The 24,777-nt window shown below is 42.5% G+C and overlaps 1 protein-coding gene and 1 long non-coding RNA gene across 2 annotated transcripts in view; one reads left to right on the top strand and one right to left on the bottom strand.

Moving 5' to 3' along the window:
- Positions 1-650: 650 nt before the first annotated feature.
- On the bottom strand, positions 651-20,259 carry MRPL23 (mitochondrial ribosomal protein L23). The gene is made up of 5 exons (XM_048485650.1): positions 20,071-20,259; positions 18,973-19,095; positions 15,888-15,970; positions 13,091-13,164; positions 651-1,342 (listed from the first exon to the last, which is right to left on the bottom strand). The coding sequence occupies exons 1-5, from the start codon at positions 20,085-20,087 to the stop codon at positions 1,178-1,180; spliced, it is 462 nt and encodes a 153-aa protein (XP_048341607.1). The 5' UTR covers positions 20,088-20,259; the 3' UTR covers positions 651-1,177.
- A 131-nt stretch (positions 20,260-20,390) lies between these two features.
- The window catches only part of LOC125425788, a 35,618-nt gene continuing 31,231 nt past the window's right edge, over positions 20,391-24,777 (top strand). Inside the window, exon 1 of the long non-coding RNA XR_007243449.1 lies at positions 20,391-20,666. This is a non-coding gene — a long non-coding RNA (uncharacterized LOC125425788). The remainder of the gene's footprint in view (positions 20,667-24,777) is intronic.

Genomic DNA, 24,777 nt, shown 5'->3' with positions numbered 1-24,777 from the left:
GTTCTGCAAACTTTGTTATCTGTAGTTTTAAGCAAGCTTGTCCCACTGTTTATACTCTCAGACAGCAGCTATATAGCCTCTAGCCCATCCTCTAAAAACTAGTGTAGGCTGTGAATGCAACTCACTCAAGTCACTTGTGCTTAAATTCATCACATTAGTCGAATCAGCCATTTGGTTGGTGGTTGGGATGCAGCTCTGGAGCTGAATGCACAGACCGATCTTAGTTTGCCTTAGCCTGACCATTTTTCTCTTGTTTTGCTACATACTAAACAGCGGTGCAGAGTTTGCAAATGTGCATATGTTTATGGTGGATTGAGTAGCTGGGTCAGCCTCCAGAATAACCAGCCACAGACCACTGCATCTGAACAAGGATTTCTTAAAAGCTTCGTAGCTAAGCTTCCATGCAGATGGCTACTTATGTTGTGCTGTCTTGATTGAAAACTGACAAAGGTACTTTAGGTAAAAGAGGAAAATGGAAATCAGGCCCAAGCATAAACAAGGGTGAGGGGGAGACTCTCCAAGCAAGATTCATGGCAAAGATCAAAACTCCAGAGGTGCACACTTTCACTACCAGAAAAAAGTGACGCAGGATACAAATGCTTGAGAATTTCAACAGACATATTCAATAAATGAACTGTACTGAAAGAGGCTTGCCAGAAGAATCTTGTTTATTGAGTCTAGTTTGATTGGATTACACGTGTTTTGAAAGTTTAGAACCCTTCCTTCAGGGTGTCAGAATGCATTTTGTGCAACATCCTCCACAGAACATACCCCCACTCTGTCCTGTTCTGGAGAAAACATAGTTCCTAGAGTCTGCCCAAACATAGTTCCAACACAGTCTGCCCATTAGCTTTGACAGGTCATTGTGACTCATAGATTGGCCCTTGCAGCATTACAGGTGCTGATTAGCTCAACCCCCCTTATAGATGCTATTTCCAAATGCTCCAATAAGCTACTTACAGCAGGAAGGATGATCGGCTCACGTGATACATCTTTCCATACTCAAAAATAACAAGACAGAAAGTTCTTTTTGCTTCTTTAAAAAAAATCTCCTGCTTGAAAATGGTACCAGCAAGATATTTACAAAGGCTTTTTTTTTAAGTTTACACACAAAATGAAACCAGTACAGGCTGCAGTTCTGCCAGGCACCAAAACAAAAAACTGCAGACTGAGTTTCTCAAAGTCCAAACCAGCTAGGAACTCCTGATCTTTTGGGGTCATCTTTTTGCCTCTGTGCCTCCTCCTCCATGAATTTCTTCTGGATGTCATCAAGAGAGCCAGGCTCAATGGTTTTTGGTTTTTCTGGAAACAAATCTGGAAACTGAAAAGTCTGTCCTGCGCCCTAAAGACAAAAACAAATGTTTGATTACATATTCTATCAGTAACTGCAGCATTCTTCAGACAACCTATGGTAAGTTTCAACTGGTCAACTGTCAGCCTTTAACTGCCAGCAGTGTCTGTACCTAACTTCTTGTATGTTATGTACTATTCAGAAGGTAGGCCCATGAAGAAAATACTGTCACCTATGAAACATGGCACAATACTTTGGTGTGCAATGAACATACGATTCAACAGGCAAATCCCCACCAAACAGGCAAACCTGACCATGCCTCCAAGTGCTCTGATCTATTCCACACAGAGAAAACATATTTACAAAAATATGTTTCTCAGCTGAAACAAGTATGACATCTTTATTCACCCCATAATGTTTAGCCTATTGTTTTTTCTTGGCCTAATTCACAAAGTCAATGAATACTTTAGAGTACTGGACTGTAGATTAACTGTGTGCAATGGAGTAAGACTGCTGGGAGGCAGTACATGAACATGGATTGTACGGGGAGACATGAGGACTACATTTAGTAGCTTCAGAAAGGATAAGAGAGATGACACAGTGCAAGGACAGACGGGGGCCAGAGACAAAGTAAAGAGACTCTGCAGAGCAAGAGGTGGTAACAGATGGAAAATGTTAATGCACATTTTCAGCACTCTAATTAGTTCTCTTCTCCTACTTTAAGACAATTATTAAAAGGGGGAGAATTACGTTTGAAAAGTGTCAGCAAGAGCTCTCCTTGGTGATCTCCTCAACCCTGCACCTCTAAGATTTAGATCCCGCCACAGTTAAAATAAACAGCATGTTGAATGAAGCGCTAACAATGGCTATTCAGTGCCTCATTGTCTGCTGCGTAACCAAATGAGGAAACAATACCCTGGGCAAAATTGTATCATGCAAGCCCAAGTGACCTATGAAATTCATGTCATTCCTGAAATACAGCATTAAATTTGCATCGATCATTTTCCATAATGAAGGAAGTCAGTGCCAGCACCGACCACTGCCACAGACTCAACGTCTCCCATTTGGTAAACAACCATCAGTTGACCTTTTAGCTTTTATTTAACAGCAGGAACCTATTATTCTAGGACAGAATTCTATTCCGTTGACATTATCTCTTTATTTTTCCATATTGTTTGCAGTGCTGACAACCTCATTAAAATCAACCCTGTCTGCCTTCCATTCACTTCAAGTAGAAATATAATAAAACTATCAGACAATAACATGGCATACAAAGATGTTATAAAAATAATGTCTGGAGCTATTTTGAAACTATTTTCCAAAATACCTTAACAACTTAAGCCCACCCTTAAAGAACTTGGCATAAATAAAAAAGATATAAAACTCCAAGGGCTTGAGCACTTTTTGCTGCCATTCGACAAATCAAATTGTGCTTTGCAAGCTAACCTGCATTTTGCTAGTGGCATAAATGCCTGAATCCATCGCACAGTTTGCACTTGACCATCCTTCAGAGTGCATTCTTTATTTATTTAAAATATTTATTTGCCTCCTTTTCAGAGGCTGGCTCAAAGAGGCTTACAATTAAAAATTACAGTATGAAAAACAAGCCATTAGACATAGACAGCATAAAAACTGTCCATAAAACTGGGCAGACCATTAAAACCTGATAAAATAAACGCCCTAATTAAAAGTCTGAATAAAAAGATGTGTAAAAGGAAGTAGCATAGGTACCAGGTTAGTCTCAAGTGGGAAGGTATTCCAAACGCAATGTGTGACCACAAAAAGCTCCATGTCTCTAGTCACCTCCTGCCTCACCTCAGAAGGCAGGGGCACAGAGAGCACTGAGAGGCAGATCTTATCTGGAGGGCTGGACAGTATGGGAGGAGACCCTGGCCCCAGGTAATTTAGGGGCTTAAAGGTAAGAACCAGCACTTTGAATTGTGTCTGGAAACAGATGAGTAGCCACAGCAGATCTTTCAGAATAAGGCGATAAATCACTGTAACCAACCCCTGATAGTAGTCTGGCAATGTCATTTTGAGACAACTGATGTTTCCAACCCATTTTCAAAGGCAGCCCCACACCGAGCACATTATAGTAATCTAACTTGGGTATGATCACAGCATGGATTGCTGTGCCCAGATAACACATTCTGAGGAATGGCCGTAGCTGGTGAACCAGTCAGAGTCAATAAAATGCACTATGTGCCACAAAGCAGACTTAAGCCTCTGACTGCAGGCCAGGATCTAGTAGCACCCCAGAGCAGCAAACCTCCTCCTTCAAGGGGAGAACAACCTCCTTCAGGAAAGACTGGCTTTGAGGTCTCCAAGCAGTTTCTTCATTGACCAACAGCAATGCAGTTATGTCTGAACATAGCTTGAGTTCACATCCATGGCTCTCATCCATCCCATTACCTTCTCCTGGCATTTATTTAAGAGTGCCACAAAACCACCTGGCTTAGCTGTTAAGGAGAAAAAAAGAATGATGCCATGCCCATTCTCCTCAAACCTCCCTCCAACCCCTAGATAACCACTCCCAGCAGTTTCCTGTAGATGTTAAATAGCATGGGAGACAGGCTGGCACCCTGCAGGATCCCATCGCATGCATGCCAGAGGGATGAGGAGCAGTCCTCCAGCACCACCTTCTGGAATGAATTGGTCAAGTAAGTTCAGAACACTGGAGCATGGTGCCCCCTATATCAGCCCAGCCAGCCTCTTCAAAATGGAATTAAAAGCTGCCAAGGAGTCCAGAAGAATGAACAAGGACAGATTCCCCATCTTTCTCCCAGAGCAACTGACAACAATTGAGGCTGTTTCTGTCCCAAAGCCAGGCCAGAATCCAGAATGAAATGGGTCTAAATAATCCATCTCTTCCAGGCCTGCCTGAAGTTTTGTAGCTACCACCCACCCAAGCACCTTTCCCAACAATGGAACATTAGCCACTGGGCAGTAGTTATTTTAGGTTATTTGGGTCCAGGGATTTCTTCTTCAGGAGGGGTCTCATAGCAGCTTCTTTTAAAGAGGTGAGAACTACACAGTGGTGGGATCCAAAAATTTTAGTAACAGGTTCCCATGGTGGTGGGATTCAAACTGTGGCCGATAGCAGCCAATAAGGGGCTGGAGCTGGAGCACGACGCGCGCGATGGCCAGGCATTCAGAAGCCCGGGGCATTCCTGGTTGGGCTGCCAATGGCAAGAGAGGCAGCCGCTTTCGCGCTGCGATCCTGGGAGGCGGGAAACGAATGTGCACAGGCTGCCACGCTCGCCGGTGTACCTCCTGTTAGACTGCTTCAAGTTCTGCGCGCTACTGCTGAGAGGAGGGGCGTAACTAAGGCAAAAATCATGTGGCAAAATCACCAATTAGTAACCCCCTCTCAGCACACACAAATAATTAGTAACCTACTCTCGGGAACCTGTGAGAACCTGCTGGATCCCACCTCTGGAACTACACCTTCCCACAGAGAGGCATTTATTACCTCCTAGACCTGGTCAACAAACCCAGACTAGTATGATATGATTAGCCGTGCGCAAAAAGGAGCCTTGTCCACTTCATCAGGCCTCACAACCGAAAGTCATCCACACAACCAAGACCAGACTGTGCTCCAAAAAATATTGAACCGGTTCTAAGTCCTGGTGGATATGAGTCATTTTATTTGCAAAATGCATTGTGCAGGAATCACAGTGGGCTTGTATTTTTGGTTCAACATCCTCTGGCGCTTGAGATAAAGGCCCTTTCACAACCCAGAAAAGCTCTGCTGGACAGCATTTGACAGATGCAATGGTGGCAGAAAAGTGAGCTCACTTCACAGCCATCACGGCCACACAGTGGGCATGATAATGTGCTCTCACCTGTGTCCAGTCACATTCTCTTTTGAGTTTTCCTACACTTGCATTGTAACCATCGGCCCAACTGTCTCAAGGAGCATCCCTGACTCCACAGAAGGAGAGAGGGAGCTCAATCATGTCCACAGTCCAGATCATCTCTGTATTTCACATGCCAACCAGGGCTGTTAACTACAGCACCAACCTTTTGATCTGGAAAATCTTCAAGGGAACAGGAATCCTCCTGGACACATCAACCCCCTGCGGTGCACCATGCTAACTGTCTCTTATGGAGGTTCAAGATTTAGACTCAAGCGTTTGCGAGTCTAAATCTCAGTAGATAATAGTCAGCCCATGACAAGGGCAAAGTGGAAAATGCCCTCATTACCAAACCATGCACCCATTATCCACAAACAAAGTCAAATCATATGTGTGACCTGCTTTATACACAGGTGCCAAACTGTTCTGGAATAATCGCGCTGTTATCATGCTGGACTTGAAGTCCTGTACTGCTCCTGTTTGGGCAGCCTTGACATGAACAATGTAGTCACCAGGGACAACAAACAGCAAAGTCAAAGATGATCTGTCAGCTGAGGCAGAGGCCCATTATTCATGCTTTGATTAATCTGAGGCTACTTGCTCCACACTAGGGTTTTCCCACATTTCTCTAGCTGCATTCGAAAGAGAGCCAGAGTGGTGTAGTGGTTAAGAGCAGGTGCACTCTATCTGGAGAACCGAGTTTGATTCCCTGCTCTGCCACTTGAGCTGTGGAGGCTTATCTGGTGAACCAAATTAATTTGTGCACTCCCACACATACCTTGGGCTAGTCAAAGTTCTTCGGAGCTCTCTCAGCCCCACCAACCTCATAAGGTGTTTGTTGTGAGGGGAGAAGGGAAAGGAGATGGTAAGCCCCTTTGAATCTCCTTAAAGGAGAGAAAGGGGGGATATAAATCCAAACTCTTCTTCTACATGTGAGGAAGTGTCCTGCTGCATGCTCCAATTACAGCTGCCATTTTGTCTGCCCTGCTTCCGAGTTGTTCCAGGTCACTATGCTGATTTGCGCCTTTTTTGCACTTAAAAAAAAAGTTTTAATGTTCCTGGCATAAAAAAAAGATTCCCTGGAACTGGCTGTGGAGGAGTGAGCAGAACTGCTCCTGCATGGATGGGGGAAGGTGCAAAATCCAAAGCTAGCCAAATAGATGCTGGGACTGCTTTGCTTTCCCTTTGCAGGCAGGGAAAATATTGTGCTTTGCCCGCCATTGGAATCTGTGGGGCTTGCTGGATCCACGGTGCAGTGAGTTTGGGAGGAGGGAAACACATTGGTAAGAGAAACTCTGTCCCGAAGGGAATTAATGCTCACTGCGGAACTAGAAGTTCATAATAGGCGAGGGAGACTGTTGGTCAGGGGGTTGAGTAGTATACAAAATGAACTTCTTTCCCAAGTCCCCAGCATCAGGTACACACACTCAAAACTGGCGCTCTGGCCACTGGCCTTGTGCAGTTACAGCTATTTCCTTCCATTTACATACAGAATCTGATGCCAATCTGACCTATGGCCTATGTCTGAGCTCTTGGGCCCAACCTAAGAAAAATACTGGTATATCATTCAAAGTTCTAACATGCTCTGTCACTTCCTTCGCCAAAGGCACTTTGCTAACACTATCCTTCTATATTTCAGTTAAGAAAGACCCAGAAGTAATATAATTGCTTTGCCGTTCTAGAACACACACCATCTGGAGGACCACTTATTCCAAGACGAAGCACTTCTAGAAGACAAGAAAACTCCTTTCCAAAAAAAGAAAGAAAAACCTGACCTGGCTTTCAGTGCTTATGAGCACCTTGACTTAATATCTCTACTCTCCCAATATAACACTTGGTAACAAAGAAATTGCTGCCCACCTTCATTCTAAGGACCAAGTCAGGGCAGAAATCTTTTATTTATTTTTTTAGTAAGCTCACTAAGACAACATACAGCTTTGGGATACATGCCAAAGGTGGTACTGAAAAGTCAGTAAGCAATACTCACATGCCTTCTATCTTTCACCCAGCATGCACAATGTTGCCACTGAATAACACTGCTGACATATAAGAGATGGACTTACTGACAATCTGAGAATTGAAAGGCCATGTCTATGACAGGCAGGCCCTTCTGTCCTTAAAGGACAAGAATACGGTCTGCAGCTTGAACTAAGGTGCCAACCTTTACCCTACACCTCCAAGATTTGCCTCCTGCAATACAGGAGAATGAAGAGAAACAACTTAGAATGGATGTTATCACAAAATTCACTCCAGTTTTCTCCCAACCCTCTTTAAGGAAGAAAAAAAATCTGTGAAGGGGCACAGAGGAATGCTCAGACAACAGAAGAACCCTCTCAGCTCTTTATGAAGATGCTCCCAGTTCCCATTTCAAGGCTGGCCAAAATCAAATACTGAGAAGCAGTCAATTTGGAACCTTTTAATAAATAAAAAAATCACTGCAGACAAGTTGGCCTCTTGTTTTGCTGAGAAATGCTGGTCTTGGCCGGCAGCCAGATAGGATTTGAAACAGCCAAGGCATTGGATTGCACTCTCCCAACTGAAAGCCTTATAAATCCTCAGCAACAATATTGTGCAACAATTATTGTAATTTTGCACTGGTCAGGTTCTGAAGTGCTGAAAGCTTTATGAAAAATAGTTACAATGCATGTTCAGTAGCTCCTCTTCAAAAGCACAGGACTTCACCATTCTATAACTTCAACCATACCCAAAGGGATAATTATACAAAAAAAGTTAAATATCTATAAGGGGATCTTGTACTTCGGAAGGCTGTAGAGATTTTTTATGCAATACAAGTCAGATCTGAGTGACTGCCATATTTACACCACTTTGGGGTTTTTTTTAAAAAAGTTTACAAATCAAAGCTTTCTCTCAGTAATATGCACAGACACTGCCACTAATTTCAGTTAGAGTGTTGGGATTCATACCCTACATAATATGTTCATAAGATATTTCTCTCTTGGTCAGGCAAGTTCTGGTTTAGTGCGGTTTCGTGGACTTGCGCTTGTCAGGAGGATGGCTGTTGTGTTGAATGCCCACAGAACCTTCCAAAGGCCTGGTATCGTTTTACTAGAATCTAGCTTCACAGTTACGAAAGATGAGTACAAGATCTGGGGGAGGGGTGCTCCTAACCTTTTGACTATTGACGGGTCCATTGCATCTGGAAGCTCAAGATGAGTCAGAAGGAGATGATTACTCCCATACCCTGAGGGCCTGATGGCTGTAAAAAAAATTAGCATAGTCTTCACAAAATATAATGGGTTCAGCCCAACTCATGGCTGAGCTTTCTATAGATTGAGATATTCTATAGGTTGAGAAACAGCAACATCTGCCAGCATAGAGCTCCTTCCTTGGGAGAGATCTCTGTTATCAACTGAGCCTAAGTCACTGGATACGACTCATTGTTACTGTGGTAAACGTTCTTCACCAATGACCCATGGAACATCACTTAGGGTTCTGGTTGAACTTGAGATTCATCCTCTCACTTGTTTGACAATGCAAAATAAGATTCCATACAGGAATCATATGTAAAACCCTCCCTCTAAATATGCTGAACATCCAAACAAAGAGAAGTCCTTTTGTTTTCTTAGAAAGCTGAAATGCTACAGCTGTCCTTCAGAATTGGGGTAGAGGGGATAGCTATAATGCCAACTGTCAAAAAAGAAACACTTGAACTGCTACTACACGGTCACAGTCCAGCAATGAGAAAAGCCAGTTCAGTAACCTGGCAAATTCATTTGAGAGGCCATTATGTATTTTAACCATATTTATGATTACCAACGTAAAGGTCACACACAACCAGGGTGGCCAGCTGCCTAAGACCCAAAAGCACAGCCACAGCCTCGTCGTACTTACTTGTTCAGAATGGATGTAACACCACAGTTGTGAAAAATTAGCATTAAAAGATCACTCTGGATTATTCTCAAATACTGCTGAAACAATACTTCAGAGCGTGCTAACGCAGCTGGATCTGCTTTTCATTTTAAGTTTGCTTACAGAAAATCAATTTAAAATGCAAATCAGATGCCAGACACTATGCCATCAATGCTTACATCTACTGACTGCAAGAATGCCATTACATAAAAATGGGTTTATGTTCACCAGACTGTATGCGAGGATCACCACACAGGAACAACTATTTCAATGTGGACAAAGATTTATACTCTTCTCCCTGGAGCTCAGTCCATGCTAGGATCCAGCTCAGAGAAAGATAAATAAAATCTTTGTGTGACCAAATACGGTACAGCTGAGACTGCCTCCAACAGACAAGACAAGCTGCAAAATCAGGAAGCATCTCAATCTCCAGGCAGCACAGAGAACAAGCATGGGGTAGGAATTAGTTTCAGAGCAGGATTTGAGAGACCCTGGTTCAAATCTCCAGTCCGCCATGGAAGCTGGGTGACCTGGAGCTAGTGACACAACTGCAACCTAACCTGGCTCTCAGGGTTGTTGTGAGGATAAACTGAAGGAGAGGAGAATGATGTAAGCCACTTTACAAATAGAAGCTGTCTCTCAATAATATACACTGCTACAGATTTCAGTTTAGAGTATTAGGAGAGGAGAATGATGGGTCTCCACTGGGCAGAAAGTCAGGGTATAAATGAAGTCGATAAAAAACAGACGCCACATACAACTGGCATGTTGAATATTGCCTGGAATTCACAGAACATACATGCCAGAACGAAGGTGTGCAGGGGTAGGGGAGCTAAGAGATGTGAGGGATTACCCCCCTCCCCATCACATGATGCTAGCCACTGAGTGATCTTGCCATGTGCCCACACTGTTCAAGTGACCTGGCAACAGTGCAAGTGGTAAGTGCATCCAAAGCTCCTTCAAAGGTGACTGCTGACAAGTGAAATTTTCCAGAACAGACAGAAGAGGTTACTTTCCAGTGAATAAATAACCTGATTCCAGTTTGTGACGCCTAAAAGGCAGGCAGTAGTTCTGTACGGTAAGCAGTGTTACACTATGTTTTCTCGAGGTGGGGGGAGAGCACACTAAGAACAGCCTGAAACTATGGAAGGTGATATTGACCACAAGAATTAATTTGAGGTCACTTGCAACGGGAGACAAATACCACCTGCACAGAAAACTTCATCTGCCAAGTCTGAGCTGGAAAGAAGAAAGGTATTTAAAAGGAAAAGAGACAATAAAGTCCTTATGCATATAAGTCACTTCTCTATTCTCACCCACAAAGATCTGTTATATGATGTCTAACATCAGCCTTTTCATCTTCCAGCATTGGAATACAATGATTAATGTGTGCATATTAGATTGCATAAGTTGGCCTGGAAAATGGAAGCTGATGACTTCCAGAGTAGGGAAATGTAACTCCTACTTTCAAGTCAAAACAATTCCTCTCAGATTGGTAAAGAAGTCAGCGAGTGAAGAAAAGAATACAACAAATAATAATGCTGCCACCTACTGGCTCTTCAAGGATGCTACCACAAACAACTTTCAAAATAGAGTTCCTCACAGTATTATTACTTGGATGCAACAAACATATTTGTTTGAGCCTCAGGTGTGTTTCAAAGGATGAACCAGAGGCTGCACCAAGGGAAATGCAAGGGAAAGAACATCAGCCTAATTTAGGAGTTCTTCCTTGTCTATTTCACACTGGAATAACTATGCAGTGCCAAAGAGACACAGCAAGCCCAAGTAGCAGGCAGGGATCTGTGCTAGAGCACCACCCTGCGTGAGCCCATGGAAGTCAGAGTGCTCACCTCCAATTAATCTTTTCTGAAACCAGCACAAAAGCCTTGCTATATAAAACAAGTTCAAGCAGTATTTTTCTTCCCATGTCATTCATGAGAATAATCATATCTAATGCTAAATTACATATAATTAAACTAGATAAAAATAATAGGGACATGGCAGATTAGCAACTGATTAGTTCTTAAGGAGAAGCAGTGTTTTTAATGATGTAGTTATTGATCCAAAGGCTTCCAGGTTTAGGTCAACCAAACATTAAGTGTTACTTAGTACAATTAAACTATTAAGGTCAGGAGCAACCAAGAAACAAATCAGAGTGTATGCAGATGATGCTGTGATTCTATCACAGACAAAAATAGGGCTGAAAGAGGCTTTGGAAATTCTGAAGTTGCACTGTTGTGAGGAACATCTAATTATCAATTACGAGAAAACAAAGATAATTCATTTTAGTAACAGATTCAGAAGATGCTCATGGCAAATCAATAAACACAAAATTGAGCAAGTAAAAAGCTTTAAAAATCTAGGAGTTATATACCAATATAATGTTGGACAAATGGCTCATGTCCAAGCAGTTGTTAATGCTCCTAAGAAAAGCTCTGCAGCCATACTTAGATTCTTCCATACTAAAGGTGGGGAACTTTATTCCAGCAGCAATTAGACTATTTACGGCAAAGTGTTTATCACAGTTGTCCTATGGAATCCAACTGGGCCCCTGTAACAATATTGCCATGCTGGAATGAGTACAATCAAGCTTTTTAAGCTCTTTTCAACGAACCTAAGGGTTCAGCAAATGCAGGACTTTGTGCAGAAGCTGGCCTTCATGAGGTGGAGACCAGAATTTGGAGGGACATAATTTATTACCGGCTGAAAATACACCGACAAACAAGTGGCCTAATAACAAACCTTATTACAGATATGTACAAATCTTCTCGGCATAAGAAAGTTATCCAAAAATTATATATGACTGGATTAGATCCCACTCACTTGATAGAATTTGGATTGAAAAAAGCGAGAGAAGTGGTAAGCCAATGCCTCTGACACAGAATTACAAAATAACATGGCCCAAATCCACATAGAATTCAGAAGTTGCTCCAGCTAGCTATTTAACCAACCTCACTTTTTAAAGGTATCAATGGGCTTTTTCAAGGGCGTGCTTTAATGCATTTCCATCTGCATTACTGACAGGCAGATTTCAAAAGCAGCCTATGGAAACACGCTTATGCCCATGTACTAATAACAAGATTGAGTCAATCGCTCATGTACTACTACACTGCCAATTTTATATAGACTCGAGGGAGAGATTAATATTACCTCTATTATCACAGCGATGTGACTATCCCTGTTCTTTTAATAGTTTGGATGAAATTTTAATTACATTTTTATTGGAAGATAAAGATTCTAATATAACATGTCAACTTGTTAAATTTCTTTATATCGGCACAAGATTACGACATCCTAAGATTTACTGTATTTAGATTTTTTAAAAAATATTTATGAAATGTTTAACTTTTTACAATTAATGTGACCTTATTTCCTTGTAATAGAACGACTGTTAATTGTTGGAAGTATGTTTCACTTATTTATTTTTGAGTCAATGACCGAATAAACATGCTGACTGCTGAAACAAATCAGAGAAGAACAAGCCAGTTAAGAATAAATAAGAAAATTTCCAAAAGTTTTAATTAAAAAACTAAATCAGTATGTCAGTTATTTCTATTTGAGACATTTATTGACACTGATTTGCTTCCATGCATCCGTCTGAACAGCTTTAGTGCCCAAATGTTAACTTTTTACTATATAATAGAATATAGGTCTTGTTTTTATTACTGCTGGTTTCATAGGGATTGCACTACAGTTTTTTTAAAAAGGGCATCAATCTTGGGGACAAGTAGTTAAATAGCTCTGGAACACCTCCCAGTGAACCCTTCTAATATGGAATTAATATGATAATATGGAGAAGGCACATATGCATCTCCCCGTGGAAAACCACACACAAGGAAGTACTGGTAGCTGGCTGATGGTCTTAACTCATAATTACTGAAAATGCTTGTGTCCTGTTATCTCAACAGCAGCAAATACCACACTAAAATGGCTCTACAAATGTACGAGGTAGTTTTCCCTTACTACCATGTGGAGATAAAGCCCCATTCCTGGCTGAATGACTATCACTAGTTAAAAATTTTTTACTGCAATACCCTTCCATACTCAGCTTCAAAGAAATATGTATGCTCACCAGTTGTACATATGCAACCTTGTAATCTGGTTTCTTGATACGTCTGTTTTTGTAGTCCCTCTTGTTGTTGGAACCTATGAAGTAAACAATGTTTTACTATGAGCAAACAATTTTCTCCTTTCAGTATATCAGCTTTCATAGATGTAGGCTTACATAGGGTTTTTCAATGAGTTTTGATGGAGGGGGAGGAGTTAGTTTGGCCAATACAGAAGAAACGTTTGTATGTTACCTAGAAATGGCCCCATGACTGCTTGCCCCCTGCTGCAAGTGGATGTACAGCCAGACCTATGTTTTGGAGTAGGATAATTACAATTACTGTGTTAATCTTGTTTTAATTTTATTCCTGTTTTCTTACATTCAACTGTCTATTTTATTGGAGCATCTGCAGTTGCATCAATGCAGATGTAAAAATTCTGTAAATTGGTTGTGGTGGGTTTTCTGGGCTGTGTGGCTGTGGTCTGAGTTGATTTTGAGGAGAAGCCAATGTACAGTGCATTTGAAGATCCAGTCAGCAAGATCAGACATAGTGATGTAAGGGGCCATCTTAAGAGCTAGGCTGAATTAGAGAAAGCATTTTTGGAGATGCATTAACTTGCTTTTTCAGTTACAAAGATGGATCCACTATAATTCCAAGGCTTTTTATTGAATCAGCAAGGGTGGGGAGAACAATGTCCTTCAAGACCTCCATCTTCCTAACCAGCATTACTTCTGTCTTTTGAAAATTTAGTTTCAGTATTTTCACTTTTAAACAGTTAGCCACAGAAGCAAGGCAGAGATTCAGAACTTCTACCACATTGCCAGGAGATTTGGATAGGAATATACAGAGCTGACTATCGTCAGCATATTCATGACAAGCAAATTCTAAACTATAATTTGTCTTCAGGGCGTTACACAGAAAATGAAAAGTATGGAAAATAGAACCCCAGCAGATCAATCCCACGCTGATGACAATTGGTTTTCCAATAGCAACCTTCTAATTCTGATTCAGGAGGAATGATTTGAACCAGTTCAACATACATACCTACTTTTGCCTCCAGGTGACTCAACAAGATGTGCATGATCTACTGTATCAAAGGCTACAGATAAATCCAGTAGGAGCAACAGAGAGGCAAAGGCTTTGTCTACATCCAGACAGAGAAAAGGCGCCGAAGGTAGTGACTGATTTGGAAGAGATGCTAAAGGTTTGTTCATGCGGTCCTTACATGATGTTAGCCGCCAGAATGGGTCCCATTTGTTATTTCATGAGAACTTCATGGTTCCTACCCTATATGTGTCTTTTATATGCACAATACAGCAAAATGGCTTAATACTCTACAAAGATGGAAAGAAGTTCTGAAGCATGAGGAAAAAGCAAAGTTAAGTGCATAGCTGGCAGTAACTGGAATCAATGGATTGAGACAAAAGGATACCAGTTTTTTTTGAACACGCCTAAGCAATTTAAGTGTACAACTTCCTGCCCATTTGTTTTAATAGGCTTTGAACAAGAAGAGTTCCCATGAGGGTGTTCTCAAATACAACTTTAGAGTGCTTCAACCACATTGAGGAAGTTCAGTGCAACATTTCTCATTTAATTAATGGAGAATGCCTTATCAATCCTTTCCACCTTGCAAAACCATTTCCCTCCCTTCTTTTGAAAAAATAATATTGTCTTATAGAAACCAGCTATGGTAGTTTTGCTTTTAAAAAACCCCAATCATATTGTATTTAATCTTTGTTGAGGCCCTGCAAATATACCTGTAATATTTGTATTGAATCTGTTGCCTGAGGTCAAGATTTTCTCACAAGGAATTTAATTGCTTTTAGTAGCATAACGTTAAATGATGAAAGTCCATTTGGGAAAAGGGGAAAAAAACCTTTTAAATTAAAGACTAAACTCCCAACACAAATTTATTTGGAGTCTGCCCCAGAATCTCAGGTCTTTACTACAAATCCACAAAGATGGCAGGCTTATTCCATGAAATTCTAATAGCCAGACCCAATTTTCATATTTGATTCTCCCACAATGAGAAGATGATTCTACAATGAGAAGATGATTCATATTTGATTCTCCCACAGATGAGAAGATGGGTAACTGAAGGCACTAGTCCAGGGGTAGGGAACCTGCGGCTCTCCAGATGTTCAGGAACTACAATTCCCATCAGCCTCTGTCAGCATGGCCAATTGGCCATGCTGGTAGGGGCTGATGGGAATTGTAGTTCCTGAACATCTGGAGAGCCGCAGGTTCCCTACCCCTGCACTAGTCATATAGAAACTGACTGTAAGTAATCTTGTTTTATGTAATAGATGCAACTCCCTTGAGAACCCAAAAGGTTGGATGAAATTTCAGCCCTTAGGTTATGTGGTCTAGTTGCTACATATTATGCACACATACACATAAATTAAACAAATATAATTATTAGAAATTTGCATCAGCCTGGGTATATATTTTAAGATGTATTCCAAATGGACGTTGTGCCTTGAAATCAGATGGTTACTAAAGTATATTGAGGAATGTACAAGCACACATCTGAGGAATGAAATCTTAATATTTCCTTCTGCAAAAGGCTGACATTCAAAGTAATGTCATATCAGTATCAACCAAACAGGCATCTGTGTGCTTTGTAATAAATATATCTCATTGTTTCATTGCCATTATTTCACTCAACTTTGTTTTGAGGTTGGGTCATTTCCCCCTCTGTTCTGTACTGATTCCCTCAGTACCAAGAAACTGCCCCTACAAAAGTAAATTGAAGAAACATTTTGATGAAAAATAGATGTTAAACTACTTGCCAGAAAGCACATCAGATTGCATACTCACCATGCTGTATCCTGGTTCTTATAGCAGCCACAGGCACTTTGTAGATATTCTCCATGTAATCTTTTAATTCCAGTCGAGTCATTCTGTACCACACAGAAAGATCAGCCTCAGAAAAAAAATTGCAATCCCCCCCCTTAAAAAAGACACAAGAGGTATATTCTGAAACACATTTTGGAGGACATCTGTACCTAGGATGGTGACAAAAGGAAAAAGACAGAAACTTCATAGTTTCTGGAAAATGTCTCCTTCCCAGCCTCACAGTAAGCTTGTATGGCAACATTGGTTTTGCACTGCCAGTGCTGGGTCAGTTTCATGGGTGAAACATTGTGTATCTCTTTAGCCAAGTGCCAAAGTTTAAGGAAAATGCTGGACATTGCAAAAGGATGTCGGCTCATGGGTATATCCTCGGCCTAACATACAGAAATCTGAATTTGTTATAGTGCATATTTTCTGTGCACTATTTTTCCATGTGGACATTTTTCTTGTGCGTTGTTTTTTTTTTTGTCACCCCACCAAAGATGTATAATAAACAACTTCTCCTGAATGAGTAGTGTAAATTCAAAATTCTTGGAAAGAAAAAGAAACTCCGCGAACTTCTAAATTTCGCACTGGCTAATGCTTCAGCTCTCTCATGAGACCTGTTCAAGGCACTTCACATGTTGATGAAAATATTGTATTTGTCACAGATTAGTTTGGCTCTGAAAATTTTTGACTGGCTCCCAGATCCAATGAAAACTTCTCCAGGCCTACCTTAGAATATAAAATTCTACTATCTGGCATTTTTATGGAATTGTGTTCTACGAGCAAAAGTCCAAATATACTCTAGATGTGAGAGAACTGCAAACTACTGCACCCTATACTATCTTAATGATATAACTTAATTTTTGTCATCAGAGGTAGGAAAAATTGAATACAGAAAACAAATTCTTTCGTAGACAAAAAAATGTATTTTATGGATAGAACTAGACTCATATAATCACAATAGAAAGGACTGGTAACATTTGTGGATATCAAGTTAATATTATAACACTGAAAAAATTGTACCCTGTTATAAAAAAGCACATTATAGCATATTAAATTATTGTCAAAATTATTCATGTTTAAACAACTAACATATACTTAAAATATAATATTATATAAGTCTTCAGTAGACTGAGAAATTATATATTGCTGTGTAGGGGATAAGTGTCATCAAGTCGCTTCTGACTCCTGGCGACACTATGAATCAGTGTTCTCCAAAATGCCCCACGGTTGACAGCCTTGTTCAGAAATTGCAAACTGAGAGCCGTGGCTTTCTTTATAGAGTCAATCCATCTCATGCTACGTCTTCCTCTTCTCCTGCTTCCTTCAATTCTTCCTAGCATTGTCTTTTCCAGTAACTTGTGTCTTCTCATTACATAGCCAAAGTACAATAGCCTCAGCTTAGCCATTTTAGCTTATACTGACACTTTAGCCTTGATTCGATCTAGAACCCATTGATGGGGGGTGGGGGGGTGTCCACATTATTCGTAACACTCTCTTCCAACACCACATTTCACAGAAATCTATTTTTTCCCCGTCAGCTCTCTTCATTGTTCAACTTTCACACCTATACATTATAATAGGGAATACTATGACGTGAATTAACTTGATCTTGGTTGCCAATGACATATGCTTACACTTAAGAATCTTTTTTAGCTTCTTCAGGGCTGTCTTCCCAATCTAAATTCCTGGCTGCACTCTCTCTTTTGGTGGATGATGGAGCCAAGGATAGAAAGTATTCAACAATTTCAATCTCTTCATTGTCCATCTTAAAGCTGAGTAAGTCTCCAGTAGTCATTACTTTTGTCATCCTGATATTCAGCTGTGGTCCTGCTTTTGTACTTTCTTCTTTAACTTTCAGCAACAGTTGTTTCAAGACTTCACTATGTTCTGCCAGTTATGCAGTATCATTGGCACATTTCAAACTGTTAATATTCCTCCTTCCAATCTTTACTCCACCTTCAACTAAATCAGTCCAGCTTCCCTTATGATGTGTTTTGCATACAGATGGGGCCAGGATCTCTTGCTGTCTCTCAGTTTATTCTGCAGGAGCACTGCTGGGCAGGGCCTTTCTTTCAGCCCTTCTTGTGCCTGCTGCTTTCTTGGTTCTGGGTTCTGATGCTGACAGCCTGTGAATTGTGGAAACTCTGAGCTGGCTGGATTCAGAGCTGGTGGGCACCCTGAACTGTAAAGAGGGCTGGGGCCACCTCCCTGTCTGTTTCCCATTGACCTGCCGCCTTCTGGGAATCTCGTCCTAGGTAAGTCACACATCCAGGGATAGAGAAAATACTTCAGTGGTGGGATCCACCAGTGGCAGGCCCATGTTATCACTGGAGGCCTAGGCAGCTGCTGTGGCAGGTCTCTCTGCATCATGTCAGCTGTTAGGTAGCACAGCTGCAGGAAGGGGTAGACAGTTTCCACATTGGCAAGGCTACAGCCAAGCATGAGTCAGGATGGACAGGTGATGCAATTTGTTTCTTGCAGGCTTGTCCTGGTCCAAGCCAGGTGGAGTCTCCCAGCAAGGCCCTTGGAAAAGTCTTCTGGGAAGACCCCCAAAGAAATATTTCAAAGCAGTCTCTTTTCTAGAGTTCTTCAAAAGTTAAGCTTTCAGATCACAGGGAATTTACCTCCAAGTTTTTCATGGTGTTCAGGTGTCTAGTTCCATCAGGACTGTTCCAGTGACAACACGTAACAGAAATTCAACCAACAAACTGCACTAATCTCCAGGCATCTGCCAGGACTTGATTTCAGAACAATACTTTGGCCACATTATGATGCCTACACATATCTGAAGCACAACCATGAGCAGAAAAAAATCACATAGATCAAAACAGTATTGAAGGAAATTCACTTTAAACATGCTGTTCTAACTCACCCATAGCTGTAGGTACTCCAACAACAGTACAAACATCCACAGCTCTTTATTTTATATTCATTGAAACATACATACCAGTAGTTCAAGATAAGGCCCAACTATGCCTGTTGTGATGGTCTATGGAACTGAATATTATCTTTTAAAAATTAATCAGATAAACAAATAGTTCTTTCCCCTATGAATACTTACTCCAAAGGGATGCGGAATTGTACTGTGTCTTCTGGCTGAGGAACACCAGGCCTCACCAGTTTCAAGAAGTAATTGCTCCGGAAAACCCTTATTTGAGGATTACCGAACTGGTACAGAGGATAACTGCAGGCCAAGAAAATAAGTAATTATGAAAAACTTAGATTTTAATAAAAGCTATTTTACATTCATTTCTTTCTGATATGAGTAAATCATTTGAAATGCATTAATATTACAAGAAGCTACTTCTCGTCTGTTAAAATAAGGGGTTTTTTTTATAATATGTTCCTAGCTTTTTCAAATCAGGTCAGAAATGTTTATAACCAAATATTCTGTCTGAAACAACTCATTTCATGGATGATTAGATTTTCTACTTTTGACCATATGTGAAAATAATAAAAGCAAAATGACAAAATAGAATTCTTATTTGCTCCAGCCTTTTCAACAGTGAGGTCATTACCCTGCATGACTGACAGCTCCCAAGCTTTCAGCAGAAGCAACATGTCAAGAATCCCCCTCTTTCCCCCATGAATCCTGAATATGATCATTGCCCTCCAGGAGCCATGGAGCCTTAAGGGCATTTGAGCACGTACTAAAGGAAAACATTCTTAAACTATGGAGAAAGGACACTGATCTACTGAAATTTTCCGTAACATGCACGAGGAATGTGGGTAGGACATGGGCATTTCCTCTCCAACTCCACCTGCTGAAATGACTGTATTATGAGGCAGGTGGAGTTGGGGGATTAATGTGGATCAGATAAAAAAAATGGTTCCTCTAATTATAGTTATTCACACAAACCAAGGCCTTGTTGAACTGTGAGGGAACCCATCCCCTAAAAATTTATAAGTGCCCTATTATTTAAAAAAAAAAATGGGAGAAGTGAAATTAAGAGTTGGGAGATGTATGCCATGAAGCTCTCTTCTCTCGAAGTCCCAATTTCCCTGCAGCATGGAGAAAAGCTTAAAAAGCAACTTCCGCCCCACTGCACCTCACCACTTAACGAACGGGCTAGAGAAGATTAGGGGAGGGGGAGGAGGAGGGGGAGGGGGAGGGGGAGGGGGAGGGGGGTTCACCGGGGCTGGCCAACGTGCTACTCACATCATCCGCTTAGCCATGTCTCCGCTTTGCTGCAATCCTCACGGATCCCGGAAGCGGAAGAAACCCGGCTCTACAGCCGCTCTCCGAAAAGAACACATTGCGGTGAAATGATAGCATATGCACTTCAGGCTCCCGTGCAGGGTCGCGAAGGCGAAACCAGAGCGCCAAAGAGAGGGGGAAGCAGAACTGTGCCTCTATGTGGCAGTTCTCAACCGGGAACCGGAGGTGAAGGCGATGTGTTAAGCTTTGCCTTCCTATAACTCTCTATGTTAGGCCGCCGTCGCCCCCTGCAGCACCGGAGGACTTAGGCGCCCACTTAGTGAGCGCTCGAAATGGTGGATCGAAGTTCTCTTTCGTTGCCCACCTTTTCCTAGCGTTGAGCGTGTTAAGTGGTTCCTGAGGGGTAGCCGTGTCAGTTTGTTTTTGCAGAATTAAACGGGAGTCCAGTCAGTGTCGTCTTCCTCAGTGGGAAACAACACGCTTAAACTCGTCAGATTCAATGGCTTTTGAAGCTGAAACTCCGTTTAGGGCTGCACTATAAAAGACTTTATTCCACGATAAACTCGAATTGAGTGCGTCGAATCATCTTCTTTAAGGTACTGTTCTTTAAAGTACTGCTCTTTAAAGTACTGCTGGACTCCGTCCCTTTTAATTACGCATGTGAGAACCCCACTTAATTCTCCACTATGGGAAGTTCACCCTTTCCTCACGTTGGTTGCTTTACCTCTCCCCACTGCTGGCACTACCTCTTCCTCTGCCTTTTGCATTGGCAGCAACTCATTCACTCTGGCGCATGTAGAGCTACCAGCTCAAGTCTGGAAAATTCCTAAAGAATATGGGGATGATTTCTGACAGACCAGAGTCGTAGCTAGGGAAAATGGAGCCCAGAGCAAAATCTGAGATTTCCTTCCCCCACCACAACCAAAGAATGATTTTTTGCAAAGTCACCATCACATTATAGAACATGCCCCAACTCACAAATCTGAACACAGCAATGGTCCATGCCACACAGCAGAAATAAATTTGAAAATGCTTTCAAAATGTTTAACTGTTGTAACACTTTAAAGTGTTTTAAGTGTCATATGACTTAAAATGCTTTCAAAATGTTTTATTAATGCTGTGAAAACATTTTATGGTGTTCTGTCTAGCTCCCCCAATTGCCCCCCAGCATTGGAAACACACCACAGAGCCAGGAAGGAAAGGAGAGGGAGGGAAAGGACAGGGACAAATTTCAAGTCATGTTTTTCACAGTGGTTGCACACATTTACTGTGATCTGTTTATAGACAACGTTTCAAGCCAGGAAGGCATGATCCCCTTCAATTTCACAACCCCCTGGTCCCAGGAAACCAGGAATGCAATCCCAGATCGAAGCTCAACCCCCAAGCTCTTTTTGGGCTGCATGCAATGTGGGAACTGAGGATGTGGGGGAGGGGGGAGCAAGAAGGAGGAGGAGGAGGAGGAGGAGGAGGAGTTTGGATGTATATCCCATCTTTCCTGTAAAGAGAGTCAAGGTGGCTTACAAGCTCCTTTCCCTCCCTCTCCCCACAACAGGCACCTTGTGAGGTAGGTGGGGCTGAGAGAATTCAAAAAGAACTGTGACTTGTCCAAGGTCACCCAGCAGGAATGTAGGAGTGCAGAAACACATCTGGTTCACCAGATACATGTGTGCCACTCAGGTGGAGGAGTGGGGAATCAAACCCGGTTCTCCAGATTATGAAGAGAAGAGGAGGATCAGGTAATTGTTCCAGGGAGAATTCTAGCCAAAATCATGAAAGGCTCACATGTTCATCATTAGCCAGAACCTACTGCATCAGATGCCTGAAGTGGTCAGAAATATATGTATATACCCAGGAGGGCAAACTTTAAAGGCAGGTACCACAAGTGAGAGCAGGTGGGTGACATTTAAGCATCCAGTACCAGAAGAACCAGTGGGTGTACAAGAAGCCATGGAAGACCATGGCTGATCAAATTTCCCATTCTGTTTTGAAGCTCCCCAAGTGACTTTCAACCAGTCAACTCTATCAATTTAAACTATCTTGCAGGGCTGTTGTGAGGATAAGATGGACGGAGAGGATGATCAGTGCCTCAGAGCAAGGGATGCATGATTATTGTGTTAAGACATGTGGCCAGGGGCATGAGCTATGATATGTTAGTGATTTTGAGGTGACCAAGTGGAAAAATCAAGAGGATCCATGAGGATCTGTGCTTTTTTACCACATTTTTGTGCTACTGCAGGGCCACGGACCATGGGATGCATGATTGTTGTGTTCAGACATGTGGCCAGGGGCATGAGCTGTGATGTGATGGTGATTTTGGGGTGACCAAGTGAAAAATCAAGAGGATCCATGAGGATCTGTGCTGTTTTACCACATTTTTGTGCCGTCGCAGCACCACGTAGCGAGGAATGAGTGACTGTTGGGTTCAGACATGTGGCTAAGGGCTCAGACAGCGATGTGATGGTGATTTGGGGGTGACAGTGCAAAAATCGTCAGGATCCATGAGGATCCACATTTTTAAGCAGGTTTTTGTGCCGCTACAGGGCCACAGAGCGTGGAATGCATGATTGTTGTGTTCAGTGGCTCTCCATCTTGAAGGTTCAGACAGTGGCATAGCACCAAGGGGCGAGGAGGGGCGCAATGTACCGGGCGTGTGGCGGTGTGGGGGCATGGTGGGGGCACAAGACGCAGGAATACCCCGGTCACAGTTCCCTCTCGCTCCAGTCCTGTGTTCAGGTATCTCCTTCATTTTGCCTGGCCTGTTCTGCCACCCCTTCTGCCATCCTCCAGCTGGGCTCTGGGTGACTTACTGACCAATTCTGAGAAGGTGATTTCCTTAGCCTCTTGATTGGGTTTTCGCACTTTGCAATCTGCTTGGTCAGAGACTTTTGGGATATTGCTCTCATCCACGTAAACAGCATCCAGGATTTCTACATTACAAGTTTCAAGGTTCAATATACAATATCCTTTTGAATGTTGGTTATAGCCAACCGGTATTCCAAGCTTTGCTCCTGGAACATCCCTCTTTGGGAACATACATGTATGCTTTTGCTCCAAAAACCTTTAAATGTTTCAAACCTGATAATCTGTTGTCCCACAATTCAAATGGACTTTTGCCCATGGCTTTGCACAAACTTCGATTTTACAAGTATGTATGTAAACTGACCTCTGCTTTTGAAATAATGTAAGTTAGAAGCTATCATATATCCTGTGACAACAAATGCCATGCTATATATTTGACAATTGAAGTTTTATTTTGGTCTGAAAGGCTGCTGCCCATCAGATAAAGGTACTATGTCTCCTCCTAGAGAGTTGCTGTGAAGATGAAAAGTGATGTGTGAGGGATTCCTTGATGTTTCCTTCGCTTCTCTGCTTCCATGAACTGGCTCCTTGGCGCCATTTTCTGACCTCACAGAGTTTTCCCTTGCCTGTTTATTTGCAGCATTTCTCTGTTTGTTCTTTTATTTCGAAGGGACCAGTCTTCAGAGGTGAAGCTTCCACAGGAACATATGGGAACTTTTGCCCCAGGCAGGCCACTGTTCAGTCACATGAGGGGCAGAAAATCGCCCCCCCACACACACACACCCCTCCTCCTTACCTCCTCGGTCCACCCCTGCCCCACCAGGCTGCTTCTTCACATGGTGGAGGCATTGCCTGCTGAAGGAGCAGCCACTGGGTGCCCCTCAGCCCCGCCTTGCCAGGCCCTGCCCTGCCAGGCTGCCTGGCACCACTGCCACCTAAGGTGCTGTGGCCCAGGGAGCTTTGGGGTGAGCAGAGATGGGGAAGCCTTGCGGGAGCTGCCCCTACCCTGCCCACCTTCGAGCTTTCTGGGCCACAGAGGCAAGAGTCCTCCCACCCCTTGCCACCTCCCCCCACCCCTATCCACCCCTTGACACCCTCTCCAACCCTCTCCAACCCCTAGCCACCCCTTCCCACCCTCCCCCCACCCTAGCTATCCCTTCCCATCTTCCCCACCCCTAGTTACCCCTTGACACCCTCTCCAACTACTACCCACCCTTTCCCACCCTCCCCCACCCCTAGCCACCCCTTCTCATTTCCTCTCCAACTGCTCATACGAGGGGGGAAACTCAGATTTTGCCTCCCTAACTACACCTCTGCCAGTCTTCGAAGCAGCAAGTCTATGAGGAGTATGCAATGCAGCATGAGCAGAGGTGGGATCCAACCAGTTCTCACCACTTCTCTAGAAGTGGTTACTAATTTTTTCTGAGTGCCAAGAAGGGGTTACTAAAGCAACCTCCCTGCCCAATAGGGACTGGAGGTGTGTGTGTGCGGCGACGCCATTGTTTGAATCCCACCACCATCGGAACCTGTTATTAAAATTTTTGGATCCCACCACTGAGCATGAGGGTATGGAGCATGGAAGCATCAATTCAATGCAAAACTTTAAAAAAAGGGGATCATGTAATGGCAGCCAGGAATCATTTCAAAGGCACAGATTGAAAACATTTTAGAAATATTTTAGGGGAATTTTGTGGAAAGGGCCATTAACTTACTTGGAGGTTTAGTGAGAACAAAAGAATAGACAATGGCATTCTAGGAAATCCTCATTGATCTTGTGACCCCATTAGGCAAAGTTCAATGAGCACACTTTTCAAACATTGGATGCTTCTGGGGAGGGAAGAAGCAGTCAGATCTCTAGGATTCTGCCCAATGTCTGCTCATGGGGCAAATGCAACAAACAGGTTTTAA

This window comes from Sphaerodactylus townsendi, linkage group LG02 (assembly GCF_021028975.2).
Source record: "Sphaerodactylus townsendi isolate TG3544 linkage group LG02, MPM_Stown_v2.3, whole genome shotgun sequence".
Lineage (NCBI taxonomy): Eukaryota > Metazoa > Chordata > Lepidosauria > Squamata > Sphaerodactylidae > Sphaerodactylus > Sphaerodactylus townsendi.
Note: the sequence above shows the minus strand (reverse complement) of the source record. Positions and strands in the feature narration are given on the sequence as shown.

Excerpts from the sequence above, each read along its gene's own strand:
- MRPL23 (XM_048485650.1), bottom strand. Across the intron at positions 13,165-15,887 it reads AAGAACCAGGATACAGCATG|GTTCCAACAACAAGAGGGAC; the intron begins GTGAGTATGCAA and ends TTTACTTCATAG. Across the intron at positions 1,343-13,090 it reads AGGTTGCATATGTACAACTG|GGCGCAGGACAGACTTTTCA; the intron begins GTGAGCATACAT and ends TTTTGTCTTTAG.